The 23630-nt window shown below is 36.6% G+C and overlaps 1 protein-coding gene across 22 annotated transcripts in view; it reads left to right on the top strand.

Moving 5' to 3' along the window:
* MEF2C (myocyte enhancer factor 2C) overlaps positions 1–18648 on the top strand; it is a 134550-nt gene extending 115902 nt beyond the window's left edge. For 15 of the 22 annotated variants that reach the window (XM_064641823.1, XM_064641824.1, XM_064641833.1 and 12 more), the window contains 5 exons: positions 3644–3816; positions 5034–5057; positions 5979–6108; positions 6943–7078; positions 13893–18648. In XM_064641823.1, the coding sequence (XP_064497893.1) occupies positions 3644–3816; positions 5034–5057; positions 5979–6108; positions 6943–7078; positions 13893–14214 (785 nt within the window). In that variant the 3' untranslated portion in view covers positions 14215–18648. The remainder of the gene's footprint in view (positions 1–3643; positions 3817–5033; positions 5058–5978; positions 6109–6942; positions 7079–13892) is intronic. The other 7 variants (XM_064641839.1, XM_064641840.1, XM_064641838.1 and 4 more) reach the window with 3 other exon arrangements.
* The last annotated feature ends 4982 nt before the right edge of the window (positions 18649–23630 follow it).

Genomic DNA, 23630 nt, shown 5'->3' with positions numbered 1-23630 from the left:
AGAAGTAAACTTTGCTCTCTGTCCGGTCCTGTTCTGAGTAAACTTGTGCTCTTCTGGTATCCTTAAGTTCTTAAAATATGGAAGGGACCGCTTAAGATAGTATTTCATGAATTTGTAATGCAGTTAAATTTGCAGCTTTCCATGAGTAAATGGATGTTTTCTTTTTAATAATTCTTCTTGATTGAATAACTCTTGGTGCACAAAAGTACATTTTCTGAATGTTTTTAAAAAGTGCTATTGCAGGGATTAATCATGCATTTTGTACTTGGATGGAATTCTTTCTAAAGTCAATGGCATCCTTGCCTAAATGCACAATGTGGGAGCATGCCCAAGAAGAGCGTTCAGTGCTCATAAGGCACTTGTCCTTATATTCTGCTGTTAGTCCAAATGCAAAGTCTGGCACTACATCTCTTGACATGTGCTGCTCCCCTAACTCTGTCTAGAAACAAGCTCTTTTCTGTGTAAAATATTTTTACTCTCTCAAGTCAGTATAACAAATAATACAAGGAAATATAATTTTCTCTGAAAACTTATTGATTTGAAGATGCTGTAAATTTGCAAATTCTTACATATGCCCTTTAAAACTTGTGCATCCACTGTTTTTATTTTCATTATGCACTACAGAATATATTCATACTGTTTAAAAATGTTCTATTCCAGCAGAAATATGGCTTTTAACCAAATAAAAATGTAAAGCCAACTTGCTCTAAAATCCATCTGGTTTTCATTTTCTTATAATCTATAATCAGGAAATCCATTCATCCACGACATATAATTTTTGCGCTTTCAAGTGGATAGTGAAATGCAATGTTCTGCATAGAGTCACATCTAAATTGATAATCGTCCAGGCAAAGTGTAATTTTAAAGTATAGGATGAATGAAGATTTAATTTGTACATTAGAAGTCTTATACTTTTTTTATTGCCTCTGAATGTAAATGAGGCTATTCTGTTCAGTCAATTTTTCTGAAGGTGGGACAACTGCCTCAGAGCAGGCCACAGCCCTCTTGAGTTAAAAGGATACAGTTTAAGGAGCTGGTTTAAATGCAGACTCTTCTTAACTGTAAACCACATGCATGCATTCATCATTGATTTCCAAATGATGGGTTTCTGTATCACTGGTTTAAGGTCCACAGTCTTACATTCCTGAATCCTCATTATACCAGAAGAATAACAATTTGGTGACTGGAAAGAGGAATGGTTATTACATGGCTCCAAAATGCTAGATGGCATAATGTGCCATGAACAGCAGAAATCTCCTGGTAAAGAGAAGGCTGCAATAGTTCTTTAAAAGAATTTGATGCTTTTAGATATAAATGTAAGAAATCTGATCACTGTTCAAACTATTTGACATCAGTAGGTAAATAAAATAAAGGTCATATGAAAGTTTCTGAAGAGTTAAGGTTTGTGCAGAAGCATTCTGTCTTTTAGTGTTTAACAGTGAATTAAATTAAGTAAATCTTATGTAGAAAACAGGAGTTCTTCTTGTAAGAGGTTTTATTCTCCAAAAATCACAATTACAAACAAACATATAGAGTACAATGCATTCTGTTTTGCTATATATCTACTTCAAAGACTTCTATTGTCACTCTGTGAACAAATCCTCGTCATACAACAGATTTAACAGGGAGTTTTACGTCCTGCTGGTAAATATGTCCTGTATGAAACCAACACCAGAGAAAATCTACTTTTGCTTCAGTTCCCCCTGTTGATCACTTCTCAACACATTACTTTTTTAGTATTCAGTTTGTAAAAGATGAATTTTTAAAAGGCTCTGTGGTTTCTAGCAGAAAATATTGTCATACATTCAAAACGCCCCTTCTAATCTCACTGCCTCTAGTAACACATGGCATTAATTAGAGTATAATAGGTAACCAATCCATGTTGAGACCATTGTTCGTTTTTTAAAAAAAAGCCTACTGAAACAAAATGGAAAATTCTCCACAGCGTTCTGCTGGTATAGCTTGATAAGTGTAAAATACACTTATTTTCATTAACATTTTATCTTACTAACTGTAAGATATTAGAGAAATAAACAACAGGATTAACTATGAAAAATATTTTAATACAAAATCTCTGAAGTGATCTTTGTCCTTTTAAGTTTTCATTTTTTTGTAAAGGCATGTGAGATCATGGTAATAAAGAAGCATGCAAATAAACAAGCCAGGCCAGAGCAGTTGCTAAAGGTACATCACAAATACAGAAGTCAAGCACTGTTTGATAATTTTCCTGTGTCCTAAGTCTAGTGTTCACAGTTCAGGGTCTTCCACAGCCTGAAGTGGTGTTTTTGTATTTAAAAGCCTTTGACAGATTTTATTTCTGTGGATTTGCTGATCTGATAAATACAATTAACTGATGTGCTTGAGTCTTAATCATGCTTGGACCACTTCATTATCCTTAACCAGAAAAGCGAATCACTCTCATGTACTGTCATTTTTATGCCCACCTCATAGACATTATCGAATTTAATTCCATAATCCATTTATGTCCTTTAGGGCTGTAAACTCCATTACATTGGCAGGGCGGGGGGAAGTGAGATGCTTCTTCTTCACTGACTTTGGGATTACGGAGGAAATTTGAAGGTCCAGGTCTTCTGACCCACTCTCACTAGCTCATCATCTCACACGAATTCTAGGTTGTGTGTCACAGCTCCCGAACTATGAACAAAAGCTGAGCACAGAACAGCAAGTCTTCCCTAGCATGTTTTTGCTAGGTACTTGTCTGTGAAAGTTTTCTCTTTCTGTACTGGTTTTTGTTCTATTCCCGCTCTATGATTGGGCCGTTTCTGTATCTCTCTTGAGACTATGCAGACAGAATTTCAAGGTTAGGCTAAAAATCATCTTTTCCTCCAGACTTAGAAAGGTCTCATTTTAGTGGAACAGTAGGTAAGTAACCTTATGGAAATACAGTTGTCAGTCCTATGTGGTGACAGAAGGAAACCCTTTTTTGAAAAACGCAAATGAAGCATTTGCTTGTCAGAACTGTTCCTGGGGCCTGCAGCAGAGAAATGAAGATGAAAGATATGGTGGCATTTTCCAAATAAAGTTCTGATCTTGCTCCCATTGACTTTAGTGTTGACAGAATCAGATCCAAAAAGTGTTGTAAAAGAGAACCAAAAGCATTTACAAATCTTCTTAGTCCTCCCACTGCCTTTTCTGGAAATTATAGCCTTGCTGTACTCATCCTTTGTTTAAAAGCAAAACAAAATCATGACCTACAAAGGGCTGAGTCAGGAAAGGCATGATGCTCTGTAGTTGTCGAGAAAACATGGAATAACTTTGACTTTTTTTAAGCCCTTAAATTATCTGACTTTCCTGATTCTCTTGTAAGGCAAATGTCAGATGCTGGCTGCTACAAGGGCACAGTATAATGTGTTATATACCACAGTGCTGTAAACAGAGTCATATAATAACATTAATTTCAGCACATCTCTAAGTTGTCAGCAGCCATGAGAGAAAGCATTTGAAGACCAATTGTTCCAATATAACATGTGTTGTATTTTTCTATAAAGATATATGACATAGGTATTTACCATGAGTTTTTTTATTTCACATTTTTAGTGTTGAGGTTTAAGAAATACAGTGGGGTGGGGTTTCTCTCTCCTTTTTTTTCTTTATTTTTTTTTCTCTTTTATTACCTAAACAGGAAATGGATATGGCAACCCCCGCAACTCACCAGGTCTGCTGGTCTCACCTGGCAACTTGAACAAGAATATGCAAGCAAAATCTCCACCTCCGATGAATTTGGGAATGAACAACCGTAAACCAGATCTCCGTGTGCTTATTCCACCTGGCAGCAAGAATACCATGCCATCAGTGGTAATGCATTTTCAAAGCTTTTCTTTTTTTCTTCAGATAAGAGTTACTTGGGAATTTCAAGACTGGATCAAGCAATTAAATTATTGCTTGTTTGGTCTTTCTGTCTAACCCTTAAGGTTTGACATCAAGCTGAGAATGTAGGCTGAGCCTCTTAGATTGCTTTTTTGAAGTCATATTTACTTCCTCCCTTTTTTCTGTTAGTTGCAAAATAGGAACTGTGTCCTACACAGTCTAAACTTCTGCAGTCTCTTTCCTACTAGCTGAAAGAGCCTTTCCTGGATTTGTTATAAAGGCTGAATTTAACCCTGAGTATTCCTGACCTATATTTTTCCTAAATATTTAGGCACACAGACTCTCAGTAAATGGTATATTAGTTGTAAAAAAATTAATTTGAACTCTATCGCTCTGAGCTCCAAATTTTGTAATGATAAGAGGTAGTACATAGACAGAGCAAGAGAAAAAGAAGCATGAAATTTTGATATCTCCTGCCAGGATGAGTGAAATTTATGCAAGATATTGTGCTAGAAGGTTGAATTTGGATGGTTTCATGTGCATGTCTTGTAGTTCCCTTCCAAAAGTCAGTTAGTGTTTGCAAGTAAATCTTTTGTGAGTGATTTAATATTTAAAGTGAGCTTAATCTAAAAAGTATCTTGATGGTAAATTTAAGCAACAGTATAAATGCAGTTTTCCATTATGTAACAGACATTATTAAAACAACTTCCAAATTGGTTACTTTATCTTGATGGAAAATAAATTAACCATCAAACTAGAACCCCCCATAAATGTGATGCTGCCTTCTAAGCAAATAAGTACGAAATAGTCCTACAGGGCAATACTCAAAGTCAAGCAAGGTGGTAATAAGCTGTCTGCATCAAATTATTTATTTCAAGGCCCTTAAAACAGATATTTTCCCTGGGGATTTTGTGAGTGGTCAGGTATAGTATGACAGTCTGCAACCAGTGGGACTGTGGAAGAAACAATGAATTCTTAGAGAAAGTCTTCTGCTGAAAAATGGATAAATTGCCCCTACAGCTGAGACAAACATTCCATTAGAAGGACAAATAAGAGATCTATGAGGTGTTATTTTTCCAAACTATGCTCTGAAAGTGTTTAATTTGCTACCCCTATCAGATGAAACTAAGCCTTAAGCTAGAAACTTGCATCCTGGTAAATATTTATATTCACTAATTTTTAACACTCCTTTCCTATGCAATCAGTCTGAGGATGTTGATCTGCTTCTGGTAAGTGGTAATGATGTTCATCTTAACAACAAGGAAAAGAAAAACAGTTATTTTTCATTATGTAGTGAAATGTTGGTCGAAATAAAATGGAAAACACTACCATAATAAGTATGTTGTGAACAGAAAGATCATTGTAATTTTTTAATACAACAGTATAGAAGACCAGATGTAGTTGTTGCACATATTCAAGTTATGCCTCCTAGAATTAATCTTTCTTGTTACTGGTGCTTTGAAAGCATGTAAACTTGTATTGTTAAAGGTGGTGCAGCCTTATGGTGGCTCTCTGGTCATTTTATCCTGCCGCTCACAGAATTAGAATTCTCTAGTGTAATTTTTACAGTGCAACATCTAATGCCCTTGAGTTAAAGATAAGTGTGCAACTGCTGTGCTACCTAGGAGTCTTGAAGGTTTTCTTAATGACAAAAACTACTCTGAAATAGTCAGAGCACCATCTACTGGTAAGACTTCAGTGTTCAGCAGTCTGGACTTTCAAAATCCAGTGGAGCTGGGTTTGGGGGCTTTTGTTTCACCTTTTTTTTTTTTGTTTTGCTTTGTGGGTTTTGTTGATGTTGTTTGTGGTTGGTTTTTTTCTGTTTGAGTGAAAAGAAAAACACTGGGAATTGAGCTTATATATTTCATAAGTTTTTCACGATCTGTTCTTCTACCCACAATAAAAGCAATCTTACAAGTTCAGTTACCTAGGAGATACTGATGTAATGTGTTACTATGGTGACAACTGGTCTCTTGAAGGCTTGTAAATGGTAGGGTTGGCAGAGTTCATCAAAGCCACATGTTAAAGGATTAATTTCTAGAAATTTGTATCAGCCTGTATTTCTCATGCACAGAACATACACAGAAAGCAAATACACTCAACTGACTTAAAACTAGTCAATAATATGTTTATTTTACTTACTTTAAAAGAATCAAAGGATAAATAACTCCCAGTCTGCTCAGTCATTGGCTACTCCAGTGGTTTCCGTAGCAACTCCTACTCTACCAGGGCAAGGGATGGGAGGATACCCATCAGCAATCTCAACAACATATGGTACTGGTAAGTATGCATGCAGGATGCAAAGGATGGGGGAGGGAGCAAGGTGCTGACAAGTGTCTATCTTAGTACTAATGAATTAGCTAATCTTCCTTGGGAGAAACTGAAAAATTCATAGCTGATATGCTTTTGCACTACATTTGCTTATTCTGTACCTGTCACTAACTTCAGACACATCTATTTTGAAGTCAACTGTCTTGTTTGAATGGAAGACTGATTTGGTAGCTTTCTTTCCTTGGCTTTAATAAAATTAAAAAAAAAAAGTAACTTAAAAGACAGTTCTTAGTCTTCTTTAGAAGTAATTTCATGTGGTTGAGTGCACCATCCTAACACCATGAGGGAAGTGGGAAGGAGCAGCTTCAGTGTCTCCACACCAGAGTTCAGTAACTTTGTGGGCTATCACAGAGTTACCTGGGAGGGCATAGAAGTGAAGCCTCCAGAGATCCATTCCAATTCCTGTTGTGTATTGCTACTGTTCAGAAACAGGCTTCCTGCTGGGTTCTGCAAGGAAGACTGTAACCAAAATATTATGTTCTTCAATTCTTTCTGACAGTGCATCTGTAGTTATGGTGGATATACAGTCTAAGAATGCTTTGGATCTTTCAAACCCAGTAAAGCCCTGCTAAATTACAGAATAATTATTAGTGCATTATTTGCTCCCAAGTTAATGAGTTGAGGGAAGAGGAAGGTTTGCTTTTTCTGCTGCAACTTAATGTGATTGGTGTAATTAAAATTAAAAGGCTTATAAAATGACGTGAACATTACTATGCTAGTTGTTGTTTAATTGCTTCCTCTTTAATTCTCTCTTAATTATTGTCTTTCTGTTTTCAAATCCAGAATATTCTCTGAGTAGTGCAGATATATCATCTCTCTCTGGGTTTAACACAGCCAGTGCTCTTCATCTTGGTTCTGTGACTGGCTGGCAACAGCAACACCTACACAACATGCCACCATCTGCCCTCAGTCAATTGGGGTAAGCAGTGTTTTCTTTCTTTTACTGTCCTAGAATGACTTCAGTCTCCCCAGTAATTCCAAATGTAAAATATGTCAAGATAACGTATCAGCACATATTTACTCTGTGTAAAAATTCCATTTTGCAAAACTGGAACTATGTATTCAATGTAAAGTTTGCTAAGTAGCTACTCTGTGTCCATGACATTTCCTCAATAGTGTACTCTCTATGTTTTAGTTTTTATTTCTTTAAATAGCATTTTTTTCAATACTAAAACCAAGCTGAACACCTATTGTACTATTGCTATATTTCGCTGTTTATGCTTTTTATTTCCAGTTACTGTAGCACAAACATTTACGGTAAACTTGAAATTTTTCTAAATATTTTTAATCAAGTAAGAATTACACAATTATTTGACCTGAGATTAAGCCTTAACCTAATCTAATAATCACATACTCCCTTCTGCTCAACTCTGACATTCAAGTTTAATTTCTTTGGAAATTATTTCTATGAGAAAATAGCATAATTAGGCCTCAGAACTGTGAGCCCACAAAAGTCATTGTGATGTGCTGGTGTTGAGGAGGACAGGTGTTCCTGTCCTCTAGTGGCTAATTTTGAGGCATTTATTCAAGTTTTGGAGAAGCACTCTGCTCAATCATTTCACGATCTTTTGAAGTATGAAAATTCACAGAGAGATCACCTAATGCATTCTTGAACATGCAATGTCTTGGCTCACTGAAGTGAACAGGTGTATGATTTTCAAAAATTCTGATACCTTCAATTTCTATTGAGTAAGAACGTAGGCAGGCACCAGTGTGGCACACATAGGCCTGTATGAGTAGACATGTTTGAATTTTAAAAATTTCAGTTGCAAAAATAGAAGCTGAAAACAGCAGAAGTGTATTTATGAGGGGTAATTTAATTCAGATGCATTTGAATTTTTTTTTCAGAAAGAGGTGTTTGCACATATGCTATTTTTTCTTCAAGATGGTTGCCATAATGTAGAACTGTTTAATACTATAAATGTGGCTTAAACTTCAAAATTCTCCTTCTAGTTTATCCAAATGTTTTTTGTAACTTATTCTGATATCTTTACCATGTACAGACAATCTGGGCTTTTAAGGACAGCTGTACAAAGGAAAAAAAAATTAAAACTCATTTCTATATAAACAAGTATATATAGATACTAATGATATAAAAATATACAATTGAAGTAGTTGCTGAGATAGGAAGAAATAGTCTTAATATCTTTCTCTTACACTTCTATTTTCTTTTTGAGTTTGCACCGTTTCTGAGGCAGCATTCAGACTAAAGGTTCAACTAAAGACATAAATAAAGTCTTGGATTGAAAGCTCACATTCGATATCGATGTATACATTTACAGTAAGCTGATTGTTTTCAGTGGCATACCTAAGAATGTAATAAGGCTATTTGGTTAACCAAAAAAAATGTATAAATTAAATCCTAAACTAACTACATGCCTTTTCAGATATGTCACACATCATGATTTGTTTCTAATCCATATCACAGAACGTCAAAGTGTAATGACTGTGGCTGTGGAATATATTCTGAGTTGCTATTTTTATTAATATTCTTTCAGTGATTTGTAAATGAATTCAGCTATGAAAGCTGCTTCACTGACAGTTCTGGAGAAGTCTTCTATCTCTGCAGAAAACCATAAACCTTTATTTTAGTCACTGAGTTCTGCATGCAAAAATACCTGTGCTAACTTCTGGATTATTTGAAAAACTTGAAATTATATAGAACATATTCAGTCCATGTCAAGCTGAGCTAGAATTTGCAGGAAGATTTAAAAATCAAACAAAATTACAGTCATCCTCATATATTTGAGTAATTACATCTAGAAAGCTTTTGACAACTTTGCTGTCTCAGGTCCTATACTGAACAGATTTGGCAACTGTGAGATGTTTGTTGTTAACAGTAGGCTGTAAAGATCTGTGGGAAAACAGGTGAGTTAGTGGAAGAGACATTCTAGTTCTCCTTCAGGTTTTGTTTTTCACCAAAGTCTAAAGGTGAAAACCAACTCTACTTCTGCAGTGCTTGACAGAAGAATTTGGTTAGTAATAGAATAGGACACAGTTAGATGTATTAGCATGCTCCAGATAAGTCCCCAACAATTTCAGCAGCATTGTCAGAACCATCTTTAAGGTAATTGGAAAAGATCTCTGCAACCTGGCTCTTAATTCAGGTTGACTCTGCAATTAACAGCCATACTAGTGCTGGTTTACTTGAGGGCAAATACCTGAGGACAGGGTTCATTTTCCCTGTCTGTGCAGCTTTTGGCGTTTTGCAGAGCCTGGTGAACAGCATAACGATGTAGAGCCTGGATATAACTGGAACATTAAAACAAGATAGACTTTTCAACTTTTTAGGTTAAAAAGCAAAATGGTATTTTCATGGTCTTTTAAATGAGTCTGCATCTGGAAAAAGATACACAAATTCTATTGAAAATCATTCCCTCCCAGACTTTGGGATTTGATCTGAATATTGCTTCAATGTCTCTTACAGAGAGGGTTACTGCTTGTTTCACATGTACCGGAGTCTAACAGAAATTAGTTGCTGATAACCAGAAGAGAAATTCATTCCAAACTTTGTAATAGAGGATTCAAATTTTTTAGTCACAAATCCATTACATGGAAATTCCAAATTTCCAAACATGGAAATTTTCCAAAGTCATATGTACTGTTGACTTATTCTGTGACCCTTAGATAGCAAGATTATTACTTAGCAATGATTATTTTTGTTTATATAATAACTGCAGCTAAATATAGGCAAATATCCTCCACTGAAGCTTTTTTACTGAAAAATTTATGTACAGTGACATCATGTTTAATGAATTTGTATCAGTTCTGCCAATCTGCTTGTGTTGAATAAAAAGCTCATATATTTCAGGTTGAGCATTTTATTCTTATGCCTGTATTGGAAATAAGATGTTCCAGTGATTCAGTTTCATGTTACTATTTGTTTAGAAAGGTCTTCTTAAAAAGTGTAAATCCTAATGTGTGAGAGCTAATCAAAATACCTTGACACAGAAATTCTTATTCTGCTGTTACTTTGACCAAAAAAATATATATTAAAAAAACCCAAACAACAACAACAAAAAAATCTACCTAAAGAAAAAACAAAGGGGAGGAAGATTGCATTGTTAGCAAGTCAAAAATATCCTCTATTCTCCTACCTACAAATTAACACGTAACTAAAGTTGCATAACTAAATTTTGCAGTGAATTTTCAATGGTTCATTACTTGTATTTATGGGGAAAAATTACATGAAACGAGAAAGTAAACTAATTTAGAGATGCAAGTGTGTAGGTATGTCAGGCTCCATCTTCCTTCAATAGACTACTTTCTCCTCCTGGAAAAGCCTACCTGGTACATGTTCATGTCCTCACTCGTCACCTACTCAGACCTGCACTTCTACCTGTGCATGCTGAGCTTCAATACCAGTTGGAGATTCAAACAGGTGGAGACACACACAGAACTGATCTCACTGGCATCAGTGAGGACCAAACTCCCTTCCAAGCTCATGACACCCTGTCATGCTCCCCACCTCTCACACAGCAGAGCTGTGTAGTTCTTCCATGTGGAACCCAGATAGGAACCAGCATTTCTCCACGTGCCCATCATAATCTAAATAAACATCACATTTTCACTACACTGGTCTCAACAGGAACTGCTGTGCCAAATTAAAACATTCATTTTCTTCATTGTCCCCATGAAATGAAGTATTTTCATACAATATATGGAAAAAGGTGATGATGTCAACATGAGTGGACTGCCAGGCACCTATTGAGTGCACATAATTATACGCAAACATTTGAAGTCATTTCCTTTATTTTCTCAGTGGGTTTCCTGTATTCAAATCTTATTTGTTTTCCAGAGAATTTAGTGTAGGTTTGAAATGATAAAAACAGGTCATGCTTGAACAAAAATCATGTAATTACATGAAGCAACAGTGTAAAATATGCATTGATACATATCAGTGCAAACAGCTGTTTGTACACTCACACACGTATACAGGAAATTAAATCATTTTGTAACAGGCACAATTCTCTTTTTTTATAATAGGCCTTCTATTCTAAATAGAGATCAATCCTCTGTTTAGAATATGGGTCTAAAGGCTGCACCTAAATATGTATTATTTCACCATTCACATATATGTGTAACAGTAGGTTTCCCTTGTAAGAGACCATTTTAGCTTAGATGAGATTCTCAGAAAAATATTTCAGAAAATGTTAATGAAATAATGTAAATTACAGTCCAATAAATAGATATTAAAACTCAGAAATAGTTTCAGTAGGAAAAGACTATATTTTAAAAGAAAAAAAAATATTGTTAATAAAAATAATTGCTGCAATTTATTTATATTGTTTTAAACCTCAAAAATTCAGTCCTGACCTGCCAAAATGACTTCTTAAGCTTTTTAAAATTTATTTAAAAAAAAAAAGTTCAAAATGCAAATCAACCTGAAACATTTATAAAACTGCCTCCAATTTGTATGCCGGGTATTTATGTAACCCTGCTAGTGAATCACAAGGAATCTGTAGAAAAGTCTATAGAAATGCATTCTCATATTCACTTCTGAAGCACTGTTAAAAGGGCAATATTGCAGTACAGCAATACTAGCTATCTTTCATTGAAAATTCAGCTTATCCCTCTAGATTTATTCCGTTGGGGGCTGTCACACGATAGAATGCAAGTATGTTCCATGTGAACACATTTGACTGAATATGGTTATTTTTATCTAGCATGGGTTTTTTAGTTATCCCCAGCATGCAAAGTGACATGTCATTTGCTCAAATCAAACACTTCTAAATCAAATCCGCAGGCTCCACCATCCTTTATAATGGGACTTTCAGGTTTAGCTATAAGCTTAGCATCTAAAATCATATGTAATCTTATCATACATGCTAAACTGACAGCTTGTTTACTCAGGTAAAGTCCTAGGATCTCCTAAGCAACTGAAAAATTAAGTCACTGGAAATTAAAAGCAAAAGAAAAAAGGGGCATAAATGTATATTTGATTCTTGTTGGTTTCTTTTTAACAAGTTTTCAGGAAGCGTGGAATATTCCACTAAGTTGGAATGGCAAAGTCTTATATTTACAGTGTTCTCTATGTGTTAATTTAATATCTACAAAAGCAAAAGCAAAGAAAATGTACTCTTTACAAAAAAAAACAAAAAAACAAAAAAACAATAAATGCTACATTTGCTACTGTGAGTGCTATTACTCTTGAACTCCATAATTTATGAAAGGGCTTGTTGCAGATTTGGCACTATCATCTGTGTAGGAATGAAGGGTAGATAAAAGCCATTGGAGGTAGAGCATCCTGTTCTCTTTAGTTTCTAACAGGATCCATTCATTATTAAACACTGCAGTAATTCCTGATAAAAGCAGCTGATATCATTCAATATTGAAGCCATGTAGTTTTATTTTAAATCTGTCAGAAGAAAAAAAAATCCATTTTGTCTTTCATCATAGTAGTAAATGTTGTTTAAGCTAATCTCAGTTCTCAGTTGATGAGATACCAGGAAAAGTGGAGTATTTCAATAAACGAAAAGACCACATCTAAACTTAACTGTGTCTTCTACATGCTTAAAAATTGCTTCCAAATCCCAGGGTTGCACCTTCTTGCATTAAAAATGCCTGCATGTGGCTTTGGGTTTAAAATCCTGGGAAGCCAAGTGGTCTGTTGCCCCTACTGCCTTCCTCCCCGTGTATAAATAAAAACTCATGAGTAGAAACCTTGAAACTGTTTCTGGGGTTACACACTAACTTCAGCGTAGCAGATGGTCTCTGAAGTGGAACTTGGAACATGGAACTTGCGTTTCAAGAACTCTATTTTAATAACAAAAGGTCAGGTTTTGCCAGGAGGTGGTGCTTTTGTACAAAATATTTTGCCGATACAAGTGAGCTCATTTCTTCCAGAGATAATGCATGTTCTCAGTATTCACTCTCCTCCCTGCTTGTTTCATCTTTCCTCTACCATTACCTGTCCACAAAAATGCACAGGGAAAAAAAAAAAAAAGACCTTGGAATAATTATACAGCTTGCCTTGAAAAAGTTAAAAAGTTTCAGTGTAGTATTCTGTCTGCTACCAGCATCCTCTGAGCTTGTCTCTCCTACATACAAACAGTATAGGCCTCTGGCACTACTTTTCAGCTTCTCTTTGGTAGTTTATGCAAAAGTGTTCTGGATTGAATTACAGATTCATAGAGTTAAACCGTAGAATCATATCTCAGTCCTCACTGTCTATGCTATTTTATTCCTGTTGATGCTAGGACCAGTAATTTTAACTCTATTCTGAAAGGTAAAGGTGTAAAAAGTACCAGGCCAGATTTCTTTTTGTTTCTGTTTTGCATCTGAAGTCACATGCCAAATTGAAGAGCGATAAAAGCAGTTGGGTTCGTTCAAGTTAGTTGGATTCATCCCAGCATAAAGCCCATGCCTTCCCTGTCTCAGCCAGTGCATACACACACAGAGCATTAGTTACACAGAAACCTGCAGGTGGTTCCAACAGTGCAAAGGCTCGCTTAGCCAAAGTTGTGGTGACACTTGATTTTAAAATAAAAGGAGACAGAGAGATTGAAAGCAAGACGTCCTTCCAAACTGAGGTCATGTCCCACTCAAGTCAACCACATTGTGGTGCTTTCATCTCCTGGAATTTGTGAATTCTGCCTGTGCAACAGTCCTCGTGCTCTCTGTGCACACTTGTCCTGCGCGAGCCTTTACACTGGTGTTTGTGTGAGTGTTTGTGCATATCTGGGGGCTCCATGCCTCCTCCGTCTGTAACTGGGTTTCCTTTCCTCCTACAGAGCTTGCACTAGCACTCATTTATCTCAGAGTACAAATCTCTCCCTGCCTTCTACTCAAAGCCTCAACATCAAGTCAGAACCTGTTTCTCCTCCTAGAGACCGTACCACCACACCATCGAGATACCCACAGCACACGCGCCATGAGGCGGGGAGATCTCCTGTTGACAGTTTGAGCAGCTGTAGCAGTTCCTATGATGGAAGTGACCGAGAAGATCACCGGAACGAATTCCACTCCCCCATTGGACTCACCAGACCTTCGCCGGACGAAAGGGAAAGCCCCTCTGTCAAGCGCATGCGGCTCTCTGAAGGATGGGCAACATGATAACATTATTACCTATTAGTTGGTTTTTTTTTCTTGCAGTGTGTGTGTGCTATACTTTAATGGGGGGAGGGGGGAGGGGTCGATATACATTATATGTGCTGTGTGTGAAAAAAAAAAAAGTCAGGTACTCTGTTTTGTAAAAGTACTTTTAAATTGCCTCAGTGATGCAGTATAAGGATAAACAGAAATGCTGAGATAAGCTTAGCACTTGAGTTGTACAACAGAACACTTGTACAAACTAGATTTTAAGGCTAACTTCTTTTCACTGTTGTGCTCCCTTGCAAAATGTATGTTACAATAGATAGTGTCATGTTGCAGGTTCAACGTTATTTACATGTAAATAGAAAAAAGGAAAACATTTGCCAGAAATGGCAGATCTTTACTGAGAGAGAAAGCAGCTGTTATGCAACATATAGAAAATGTACAGATGTTTTGACAGACCCAGCAGTTGGGTGGCCATGAATTAATGCTAGAAAGAGACTGGGTCACCTAACATACTTAAAATGCTCACAAACATGCAAGCATATTTTTAGAGTATGGGACTCATTTAAAAAGGATCAAAACGTTTAAAGAGGACCATACTTGTAAAAATGTTGAGTTCGAGGGCTGATATATTTAATTTCAAAAATTCTGGGTCTGCATCACTTATTAAATAAAAAAAAAAAAGGTATACAAATATGTACATTACATTTTGCTTATTTTCATATTAAGAAGTAAGACAGAGTTTGCAAAGCATTTGTGGCTTTTGTAGTTTCCTTAAGCCAAAATGTGTTCTTTTTTCCTTGAAAGCTTTGCTAATCTTTTAAACAGTCCTGAAGAAACAAACAAAAAAGGACTTTTTGTATAGAAAGCACTACCCTAAGCCTTGAGGAACTCCATGCTTTGCTAACCAAGATAACTGTTTTCTCTTTGCAGAAGTTTTGGTTTTGAAATGTGTATTTCTAATTATATAAAATATTAAGAATCTTTTAAAAAAATCTGTGAAATTAACATGCTTGTGTATAGCTTTCTAATATATATAATAATTATGGTAATAGCAAAAGTTTTTGTTATCTTAATAGTGGGGAATTATATTTGTGCAGTTGCACATTTAACTATTTTCTTTCGGTTTTCTTTTACTGCATATACATTTTACAGATCAAAGTCAGCTGTTGAAAGACTGATCTGTAAACAGTTAGACTTTACCCACGGTGTAACAACCTAAATCATTTTAATACAGCATTTTACAATCATTTGGGTGAACTGCGATCCATTGTATATACTGATTAGTTCTTTCATGCTGTTTTGTGCATTGTACAAGTTAAGGGCCCTTCTATTACTTAATGTCCTGCGTATCTTGTAGTTTTCCATGGGTTAAATGACAAAGTGGCGTAACTTGGCCCTTTCTCATTAATGAAGCTGGTATTCTGCCTGTCAGAATTGGGTGTGCAGCTCGAACGGCTGTCAGCTACGTGAGTGCAAGTGAATATGTGCTGAAGCAGCAGAGAGAGGCAAAGGGAGGGATCAGCACAAACGTGCCTTGTATAAAGATTACTCCCCTCTCTCACAGACATAAAACTTCTAGAGACATCATCAATTAGAGGATCATTCAAAGTCGATTGATCTTACACAGCCAATGTTGGCCATCAGGTCCCTGGTTCTCACGGACCTCTGCAGTCACGTCATCTAACAGTGGGCACGTTGTTGAGCAACGCTCCCTGTATGTTTACACCGGAGCAGGACTTGCTTTAGCATATGGCATCCACATTTTGTCCAGCCTCATATTGTTCCTTTGACTATAGATTGACCAGAGGGAATGTGTCATTTTCTTCAAGTCCCTCTTTGTCCCTCTTGTTTATTAGAAGAAAAAATGGTGTATTCAAGTGTTTCAGTTTAATCTTTCTGTTGGAGGGGAAAAGTGTTTAAGCAAAATGTTAGTGCCATAGTAAAACTGTAATATATCTCCTTTTTTCAAGAGTCCTTCCAGGTCTCGCCTACATACACTGACACCATGATGAAGGATATAGCTGCGGCAGTGAAATGTCAACACAAAATATTTTGTTAAGGGAAATCCACACTCTTTTTTCCAGCTATGTGTGCAGTTGCTGTGCACTGCTCAATGATGGAGTGTACCTCTCTGTAGTAGAGAATGATGATCAGACTACGGTGTGCATTAGGACATAGGCTCTTCACTTATCATGACTTTACAGAAGCCTGCCTTACAGGCACTCTCAGCCGTGCAGGGGCTAGTGTATAATCTGGAAACTCCTTATGCAGAATACTGTGCTACTAATGCGTCTATCTTATCTCGTGGAGCAAACTGCAGGGTAAACAAAGATACGCATGTTTTAAAAAAAAAAAAAAAAAAACAAAAAGAAAAAAGCATAAAAAGAAAAAAAAAGTCAAATGGGGCCCATGATTAAGTTTAAAACACAAAAAGACCTGTTTTTGAAACCACTTTCTTCACCTTCAGATGAATCTATACACATAATCTCTTCTGAGAATTTTAAACTTTGGTGTGTCAAAAATATGCAAATATATCACAAATGTACCTTGTCATTTCAAGAAAAAAATACAACTTTATTGGTATTGTAGTAGAAACTTGTCAGTGGGGAAGGGGATTTGGTCTATTGATATATGAAGAATAGCCATATTAATAGTTTACCTTGCGATTTGCCTCAGCAACGCATGAAAAAAAAAGATATCATATTTAATGAAGATGCAGTGTAATATATTACTGCAAGTAACTAAGCAGAAAGTAGCGTGAAAAGTATTGCCTGGGCAATTTATATTAACTCTGACAGTGATTTTTGTATAAACACAAGTAGAACAGAATCACGTGAAAACAAATGCCAGTCAGCCCTCTTGTTCCTGCTGCAGAGGGCAACTAACTTATACTGGCAAAATTGTGGGGGATAATGCATATTTGCAAACTGATCTAATGATAAGAAGCACAACTTTGATTGTGAAGTCACTTTCTGTAAACTATAACTGTCTACCTTTCTTGTTCCTTTATCTGTACCTTACCATTTATTGTATTTGCAAAGCTAATTTGGGTTTATTGTGTGATTCCTTTGTATTTAAGGAGTTTGGGGCAGAGCCCTGAAAGAGTATTAACATTTACTTTACCTTAACCCATGCTATATAATGTTTTAGGCAACATTCTTAATTGTAAGTTCAAACACCTGAAGTGGCATTCTGGACATCTGCAAGTATTGTTATAGCTAAGCTAACCCCTATTAAAAGGTGTTGTCAGTTAGTGTTTAATTGCTGGTGACAATTATATGATATACCCTATCTGCACAACATGTATATTGTATGCATTGAGCCATTCGCAGTAAAGTTTTTGTCATTTCAGTGTCTTTCAAAAGTTGCGTTTTATAACAAAAATGGCTTATATTTTTCCCAGAAGAGGAATTTAGCAATTTTTAATGAATAATATAAAAACTATCTGTTGTCCTCAGATCTTTTTCAGGTAAAGTGAGCATACGAATAGAAGAACTCATGGGCTGTTTTCAAGGATGTCAACCCTTTTGTATTGTATGTGTTATCCTATATACCTTCTTTTATCTATAGTCTAACAGCTGTTTTGTTTTCCTTCTTACTTTGCGTGGAAGGTAAATGCTTTGTAATTTTTTAAAAGCCACTTGAAACCTCAATAAAGGCTGTTGCCTAAACATGGCATATTTCATCTGTTCCTGTTTGTGCCATCTGCTGTGATGTCGTCGGTTATATGGCATTAATTTCTGGCCACTACAGGTCTCTTGAAGGACTGATGGAACATTGGTGTCTGTTAGAATGCTTCAGACTGTAGATGTAATAAAAGGCTTTTGTTAATATATTTTAACCAAAGATGTGGAGCAATCCAAGCTTTGAGCCACAGACTTTCTGCATCAAAAGTATCTGTTTGATTATTTTCATAATCAGGTGTTGCATTTCTGCCTTCCCTTGTCATACCTCAGACTGATCCGTACCTCAGTTTGATTCAAAAAAAGGTCAGTTAAGTAAGTCATTAAAAAAAAAAATTAAAAATAAAAAATGCAGTACCAGAGTCCTTTGTGGATTAACTATTATCAGACCTGGATTACTGCAGGCATTACACTTGGATTGCTTCAGATGGTTTGTTGTATCCTTTTTTTTCTTTTTTTCTTCTCTTTCATGGGGATTTGCTTCCATAAAACAATGGTGATAACAAAATAGCTTGTAAATGGGAGCATACAAGCATTTGCAACAAATATTAAAGTAGAGGCTCACAGCGGCATAAGCTGGACTTTGTCGCCACTAGATGACAAGATGTTATAACTAAGTTAAACCACATCTGTGTATCTCAAGGGACTTAATTCAGCTGTCTGTAGTGAACAAAAATGGGAAAATTTCAAAAGATTCTCCTGCTGGAAATAAGGTATAATTTGTATTTTGCAGACAAATCAGTAAAGTTACTGGCTTTCTTAGTGATACGGTGTCTGTGGTGCATTTTTTTATTAATTTAAATAGTGTTCAGTTTTCACTGTTTTGCACTGTAACACGTGAAAGAATCAGCACTTTAACTGCCAGCAGCTGCCTCAAGGTCCCGCTACCCATTACTTGTGCTTGCTTTGAAAGCTAAGCACCTTTTTCTGGCACACATCACCCCACCAATTTAGAGAAACTCCGTTGTTGCTCTGGAGTCAGTGTCATTTGGAATGAGGCCATCTGAATCTGTCTCTGTCTGATTAGCAGAGGACTTAGTGACTAAACACCAAAAGCCAGGCATTATCTCACTCCTGTACATACATGTCCTGTGAATCTACCCTTGGAGAGGACCATGCAAAAACCCTTAAAAAAAAGCACACTCTGTGTTAAAATAATACATCATTGGTTCTATGCTCTGTCTATATTCTCCAATATAACTGTATAGGGACTGTGTCAGAATTAATCTATTACCCTTTATGGACTTTTTTCTAGGTTTTTTTGAGGTTTTTAATTTTTTTTACTGACTAATATTTATAGTTTTGGAGTTTAAGAATAAAAGAGTCTCTTTATTTTAACAAGATGTGTTTTCATGCCAGAGGCAGGCAAGCTATTAATAACCTAATGTGGCTGGTGAATGTGGCAATTTCAAAAATAACATTACAAGGCCTAGTTTCTAAAGATGTTTATGAAAGAAAACAGCTGTGCTGTTATTTACTTGTTCCTTTTCATGACAATTTCTTTTAAGACAAATGTTTCTGGTATTGCAGTGTTGGACACAGCATAGTAATTGGATGCTAAAACGAAGATTAAATGTCATTGGTTTTCCTACATAATACATTTTTTTCAAGTAAATCACTTTTTTGTCATCATCGGCAAGAATAAGCAAAATATTTCTGAAAATGCAGTTGAAGTGTAATAGTCTTAGAAAATTCATATCCTGGAGTCCTTCCTCCTGCAATCAATCATTTGTGTGATTACTACTGATAATGCTATACCTGCATTGGAAAAGGAATTACTTAGCAAATAGAGTCTGTTATATACTTTGTTCTGTTATTTATTACTCCAGAAAAAAATAACCAAAAATATACTGTTTACTTTGCTTTAAACTCTGTGAACTGTATTTATAAACAATTCTTAAAATTGTGTTACAATGGAAGAGAGGAGGTCACCAGTTCTTTAAATAAGCTGTTTCACTTTAGGCTCACACGTCTTCCTAAAAACTAATTGTGAAGTGTACACTCAGAGATAAATAAGCCACATACCTTCTCCATCCAGAGTGTTTGCTTTCCCCAAAAAGTTGGGGCTTTTGTTTTCTTTAGCAAAAATCAACATAGCATCTGTAGAACTGGGAAACTATGGTGAGACAGTTGCTGCATGTGTCCCATAAAGAAGAGCACAGACTTAGCAATGTGGCTCATTCCTACCTAACCCTTCCTCAAACACAAAGCCTACATTTCCAGAGGAAAAATACTTGGGATGAGAGAATCCAAAGGAGAAATGATTTCAGAACTATCAGATCATTAAGTCTATAAGCAGAAAAAAAGTATTATTCCTGTCTCTGTTGACCTGTTCCTCATTAATTCAGTGGGAATTTACCAATGCATCAAGGTTTTACCCACTCCTATCTAAACCGATATATGGAAGTCCAGTTTTCTGGAGTCCTTGATTTTGGGAAGCTCAGACTGCTTAGCCATAGGGCTACATTTATTTTGTATTTATCTACTGCACTTGGTGCTTTACATTAAGTCAGAGCACCTGCAAGAGGTAAATCTGTAGTGCTTTCTCTGCAGTCCATGTAAACACATCCAAGATAACTCTGTTTTTAGCAGGTATTTTGGTTAGCAGTAATATTTGTACTGTTGAAGGTATTTCTTCCTCCTCTTCCAGGAGATTTTGTAGCATGCTTTAGTTCCGTTCTGCATCACCTTGATTGCTAAAGATACTGAAGGCTAACATGAGGGTACTCATGCAAATGCTGAATTTGAAATTAATACATTACTTCTGAAGGCTGCAAAGTGTGCTATTGTAATTGTCCTTTCTACCCTGTTCTGCCTTTGTGCTTCTGTCTGTTGTTCATTCAGAATTTTCAGTTTTACGTATCTGTCTATCTGGACAATGATCTATAAGTTCTTTTAGACTACAAAATATATTGCCTCCTTCTGGAGGGCAGTGCTTGATCACTGTTAGCTATGCAGGTTTCAGTTCTCTGTCTGAAGACAAGAAGTGATGGAATAGAAGATTTAACTGTGCAGGAAAAACTTAAAGATGATAAAACTTAAAGGTAGTATGTTTGCATGATAAACATAATTGGTATAAACCATAATTTTGTTACGACAACATATTATATAACTAATTATTTTCTGTGTTTAGGAGGGTTACTCAGGATAGGTTGTGCACCCTTATAGTGAAAACACAGCATCCTGTGACATGTACAAAAGTGTATCCCAAAAAGTATCAGTAAAACTCCTAAGGCGGAGACAAGGAAAAATCATCTGGAATCCAGCTACAGAGAGCTGACAAGCCAAGGTACAGCAATGGCCAGTAGAAATGCAACTGATTCATTTACCAGGTTGCACTTTGAACCACTGAGAAAATCATGACAAAGGAAGGAATTTAATTTTTCTTTAAAAAGCATATAAATTTCTGCCTTTCTATGCCTAAATATCTGAATATATGTCAAAAGAATGGTGCTTGAAATACAACTTTTTTGTTACCTCTGACACTTATTTATCAGGAAAACCATCACTTTCTTTAATTATAATTTCCTGTATCACATATTAGCTCATCTGGGGAAGCTTGAAAAGAGGTTCCTGGAATAAGTGTGTTCAGTTCATAGTTTGTATCCAAGGAAACACAGCCTGATTTACAGTGGTGCTTTCAGACTATGGGCACTGAACTTTAACCCAGCAAAGTTTAAGACACAAACTTGAAGGAGATTGTAGATCGGCTGTTGCCTCAAAGCAAGTCACTTTTTTTGCAACTTTTTACGCTATGTTAGCTTTTTTTGTAAGGAACTGAGAGCTAGGAAATACTATTATGACATTCTTTGCAGTTGCATTTTTACAGTGGATTGCAGTGCATTTTTACCTTGATCTAATACATATTACTCCACCTCAAAAAGAATACAGAACAAGATGAGCTGGGGACAAAATTTCTTAAAAGGAAAAATTAAGTAAAATATGAGTTTTCAGCTTGGAAAATAAATGAACAAGAGTATATCCTTATGTGTCTGGCATGGAGAAAGCGTATCTGCAGGAAAATAGTATCTGCTCTCTCTCAAAAACAGTGGAAGCATGGGATGTACAAAGAAACCATCAGACAGCAGGTTCACAAGGATATATGATGACCATGTTATGTATAATTAAGTAGTGCCACTTATGGCCACAAAGCATTGTGAAAGCAAACATCCTGGGTAAGTTCATAAGGGACTAGATAAGTTAAGAGGGCATAGCTCCATTTGTCTTGTTAAGCCTGATGATACACTTACAGTAAAGGAAGATTTTCCACAGCTTATTTTTGAAAAATTAGAGGTATTTTAAGGTACAATTCAACCAAATGCCTTTTTTTTAATACTCTCCCCCCTTCGAGTCCCCTGTAAACCACTGTCGTAGAGAAGATAATGAGATAAATGGAATTTTGATCTGATCCCATATGGCACTTCTTGGGTCTAGACATCACATAATATAACCATCCTAATTTTCCCTGCAACCCCTTTTTTTTCAGACTATGCATATTGATTTTACAGTGTTGGAAATGAATACAATACAAATGAAGCATTCAGCATGCATAACCAATCAAGAGCTAAAACTCATTTAGCATAGCTTTTCTTTCAGAGGAATTCTGGGGAAAAAAGAGAGTTTATGACCTTTGGAAGAAGGGTCAGGCAACTCAACAAGAGTACAAGGATGTCATTAGGTCTTGTAGAGAGAAAACTAGAAAGGCAAAAGCTAAACTAGAACTCAATCTGGCCACTGCTGTGAAAGATATTAAAAAATGTTTTTATAAATACATCAACAACAAAAGGAGGGCCAAGGAAAATCTCCATCCTTTATTGGACACATAGGGAAACATCACCAAAGATGAGGAAAAGACTGCGGTACTTAATGTGTTTTTTGCCTCAGTCTTTAACAGTAAGACCAGTTACCCTCAGGGAAGCAGCGCTTTGAGCTGGTAGACAGGAACAGGGAGAAGAATAGACCTTCTGTAATCCAGGAGAAAGTAATGACCTGCTGAGCCATTTAAATACTCATAAATCTATGGGACTGGATGGGATTCATCCAAGGGTACTGAGGGAGCTGGCAGAAGAGCTTGCCAAGCCACTCTCTATCCTTTATCATCAGTCCTGGCTAACCAGGGAGGTGCCAGACGATTGGAGGCTGGACAATGTGATGTACATCTCCAAGAAGCACCAGAAAGTGGATCCAGGGAACTACAGTCCTGTCAGCCTGACCTCAGTGTCTGGGATGGTCATGGAACAGATCATCTGGAGTGTGATCACACGGCACCTACAGGACAACCAGGTGATCAGGCCCAGCCAGCAGGGGTTTTGGAAAGGCAGGTTCTGCCTGACCAACCTGATCTCCTTTTATGACTGGGTGACCTACCTAGCAGATGAGAGAAAGGTTGTGGATATTGTCTGCCTGGACTTCAGCAAGGCCTTTGACACCGTCTCCTATGGCATTCTCCTGGAAAAGCTGGCAGCCCATGGCTTGGGCAGGTGCTTCTTTGCTGGCTTAAGAACTGGATGGATGGATGGGCCCAGAGAGTGCTGGTGAATGGTTCTACATCCAGCTGCCAGTTGGTCACTAGTGGTGTCCCCCAGGGATCAGTGTTGGGCCCAGTCCTGTTCATTATCTTTGTTGATGAACTTGGCAAGGGGATTGAGTGCACCCTCAGTAAATGCAACACTAAATTGGATGGGAGTGTTTATCTGCAGAAGGGCAGGAAAGTTCTGCAGATGGATCTGGACAGGCTGTATCGATGGG

This window comes from Pseudopipra pipra, chromosome Z, assembly GCF_036250125.1.
Source record: "Pseudopipra pipra isolate bDixPip1 chromosome Z, bDixPip1.hap1, whole genome shotgun sequence".
In the NCBI taxonomy this organism is placed as follows: Eukaryota; Metazoa; Chordata; class Aves; order Passeriformes; family Pipridae; genus Pseudopipra; species Pseudopipra pipra.
Note: the sequence above shows the minus strand (reverse complement) of the source record. Positions and strands in the feature narration are given on the sequence as shown.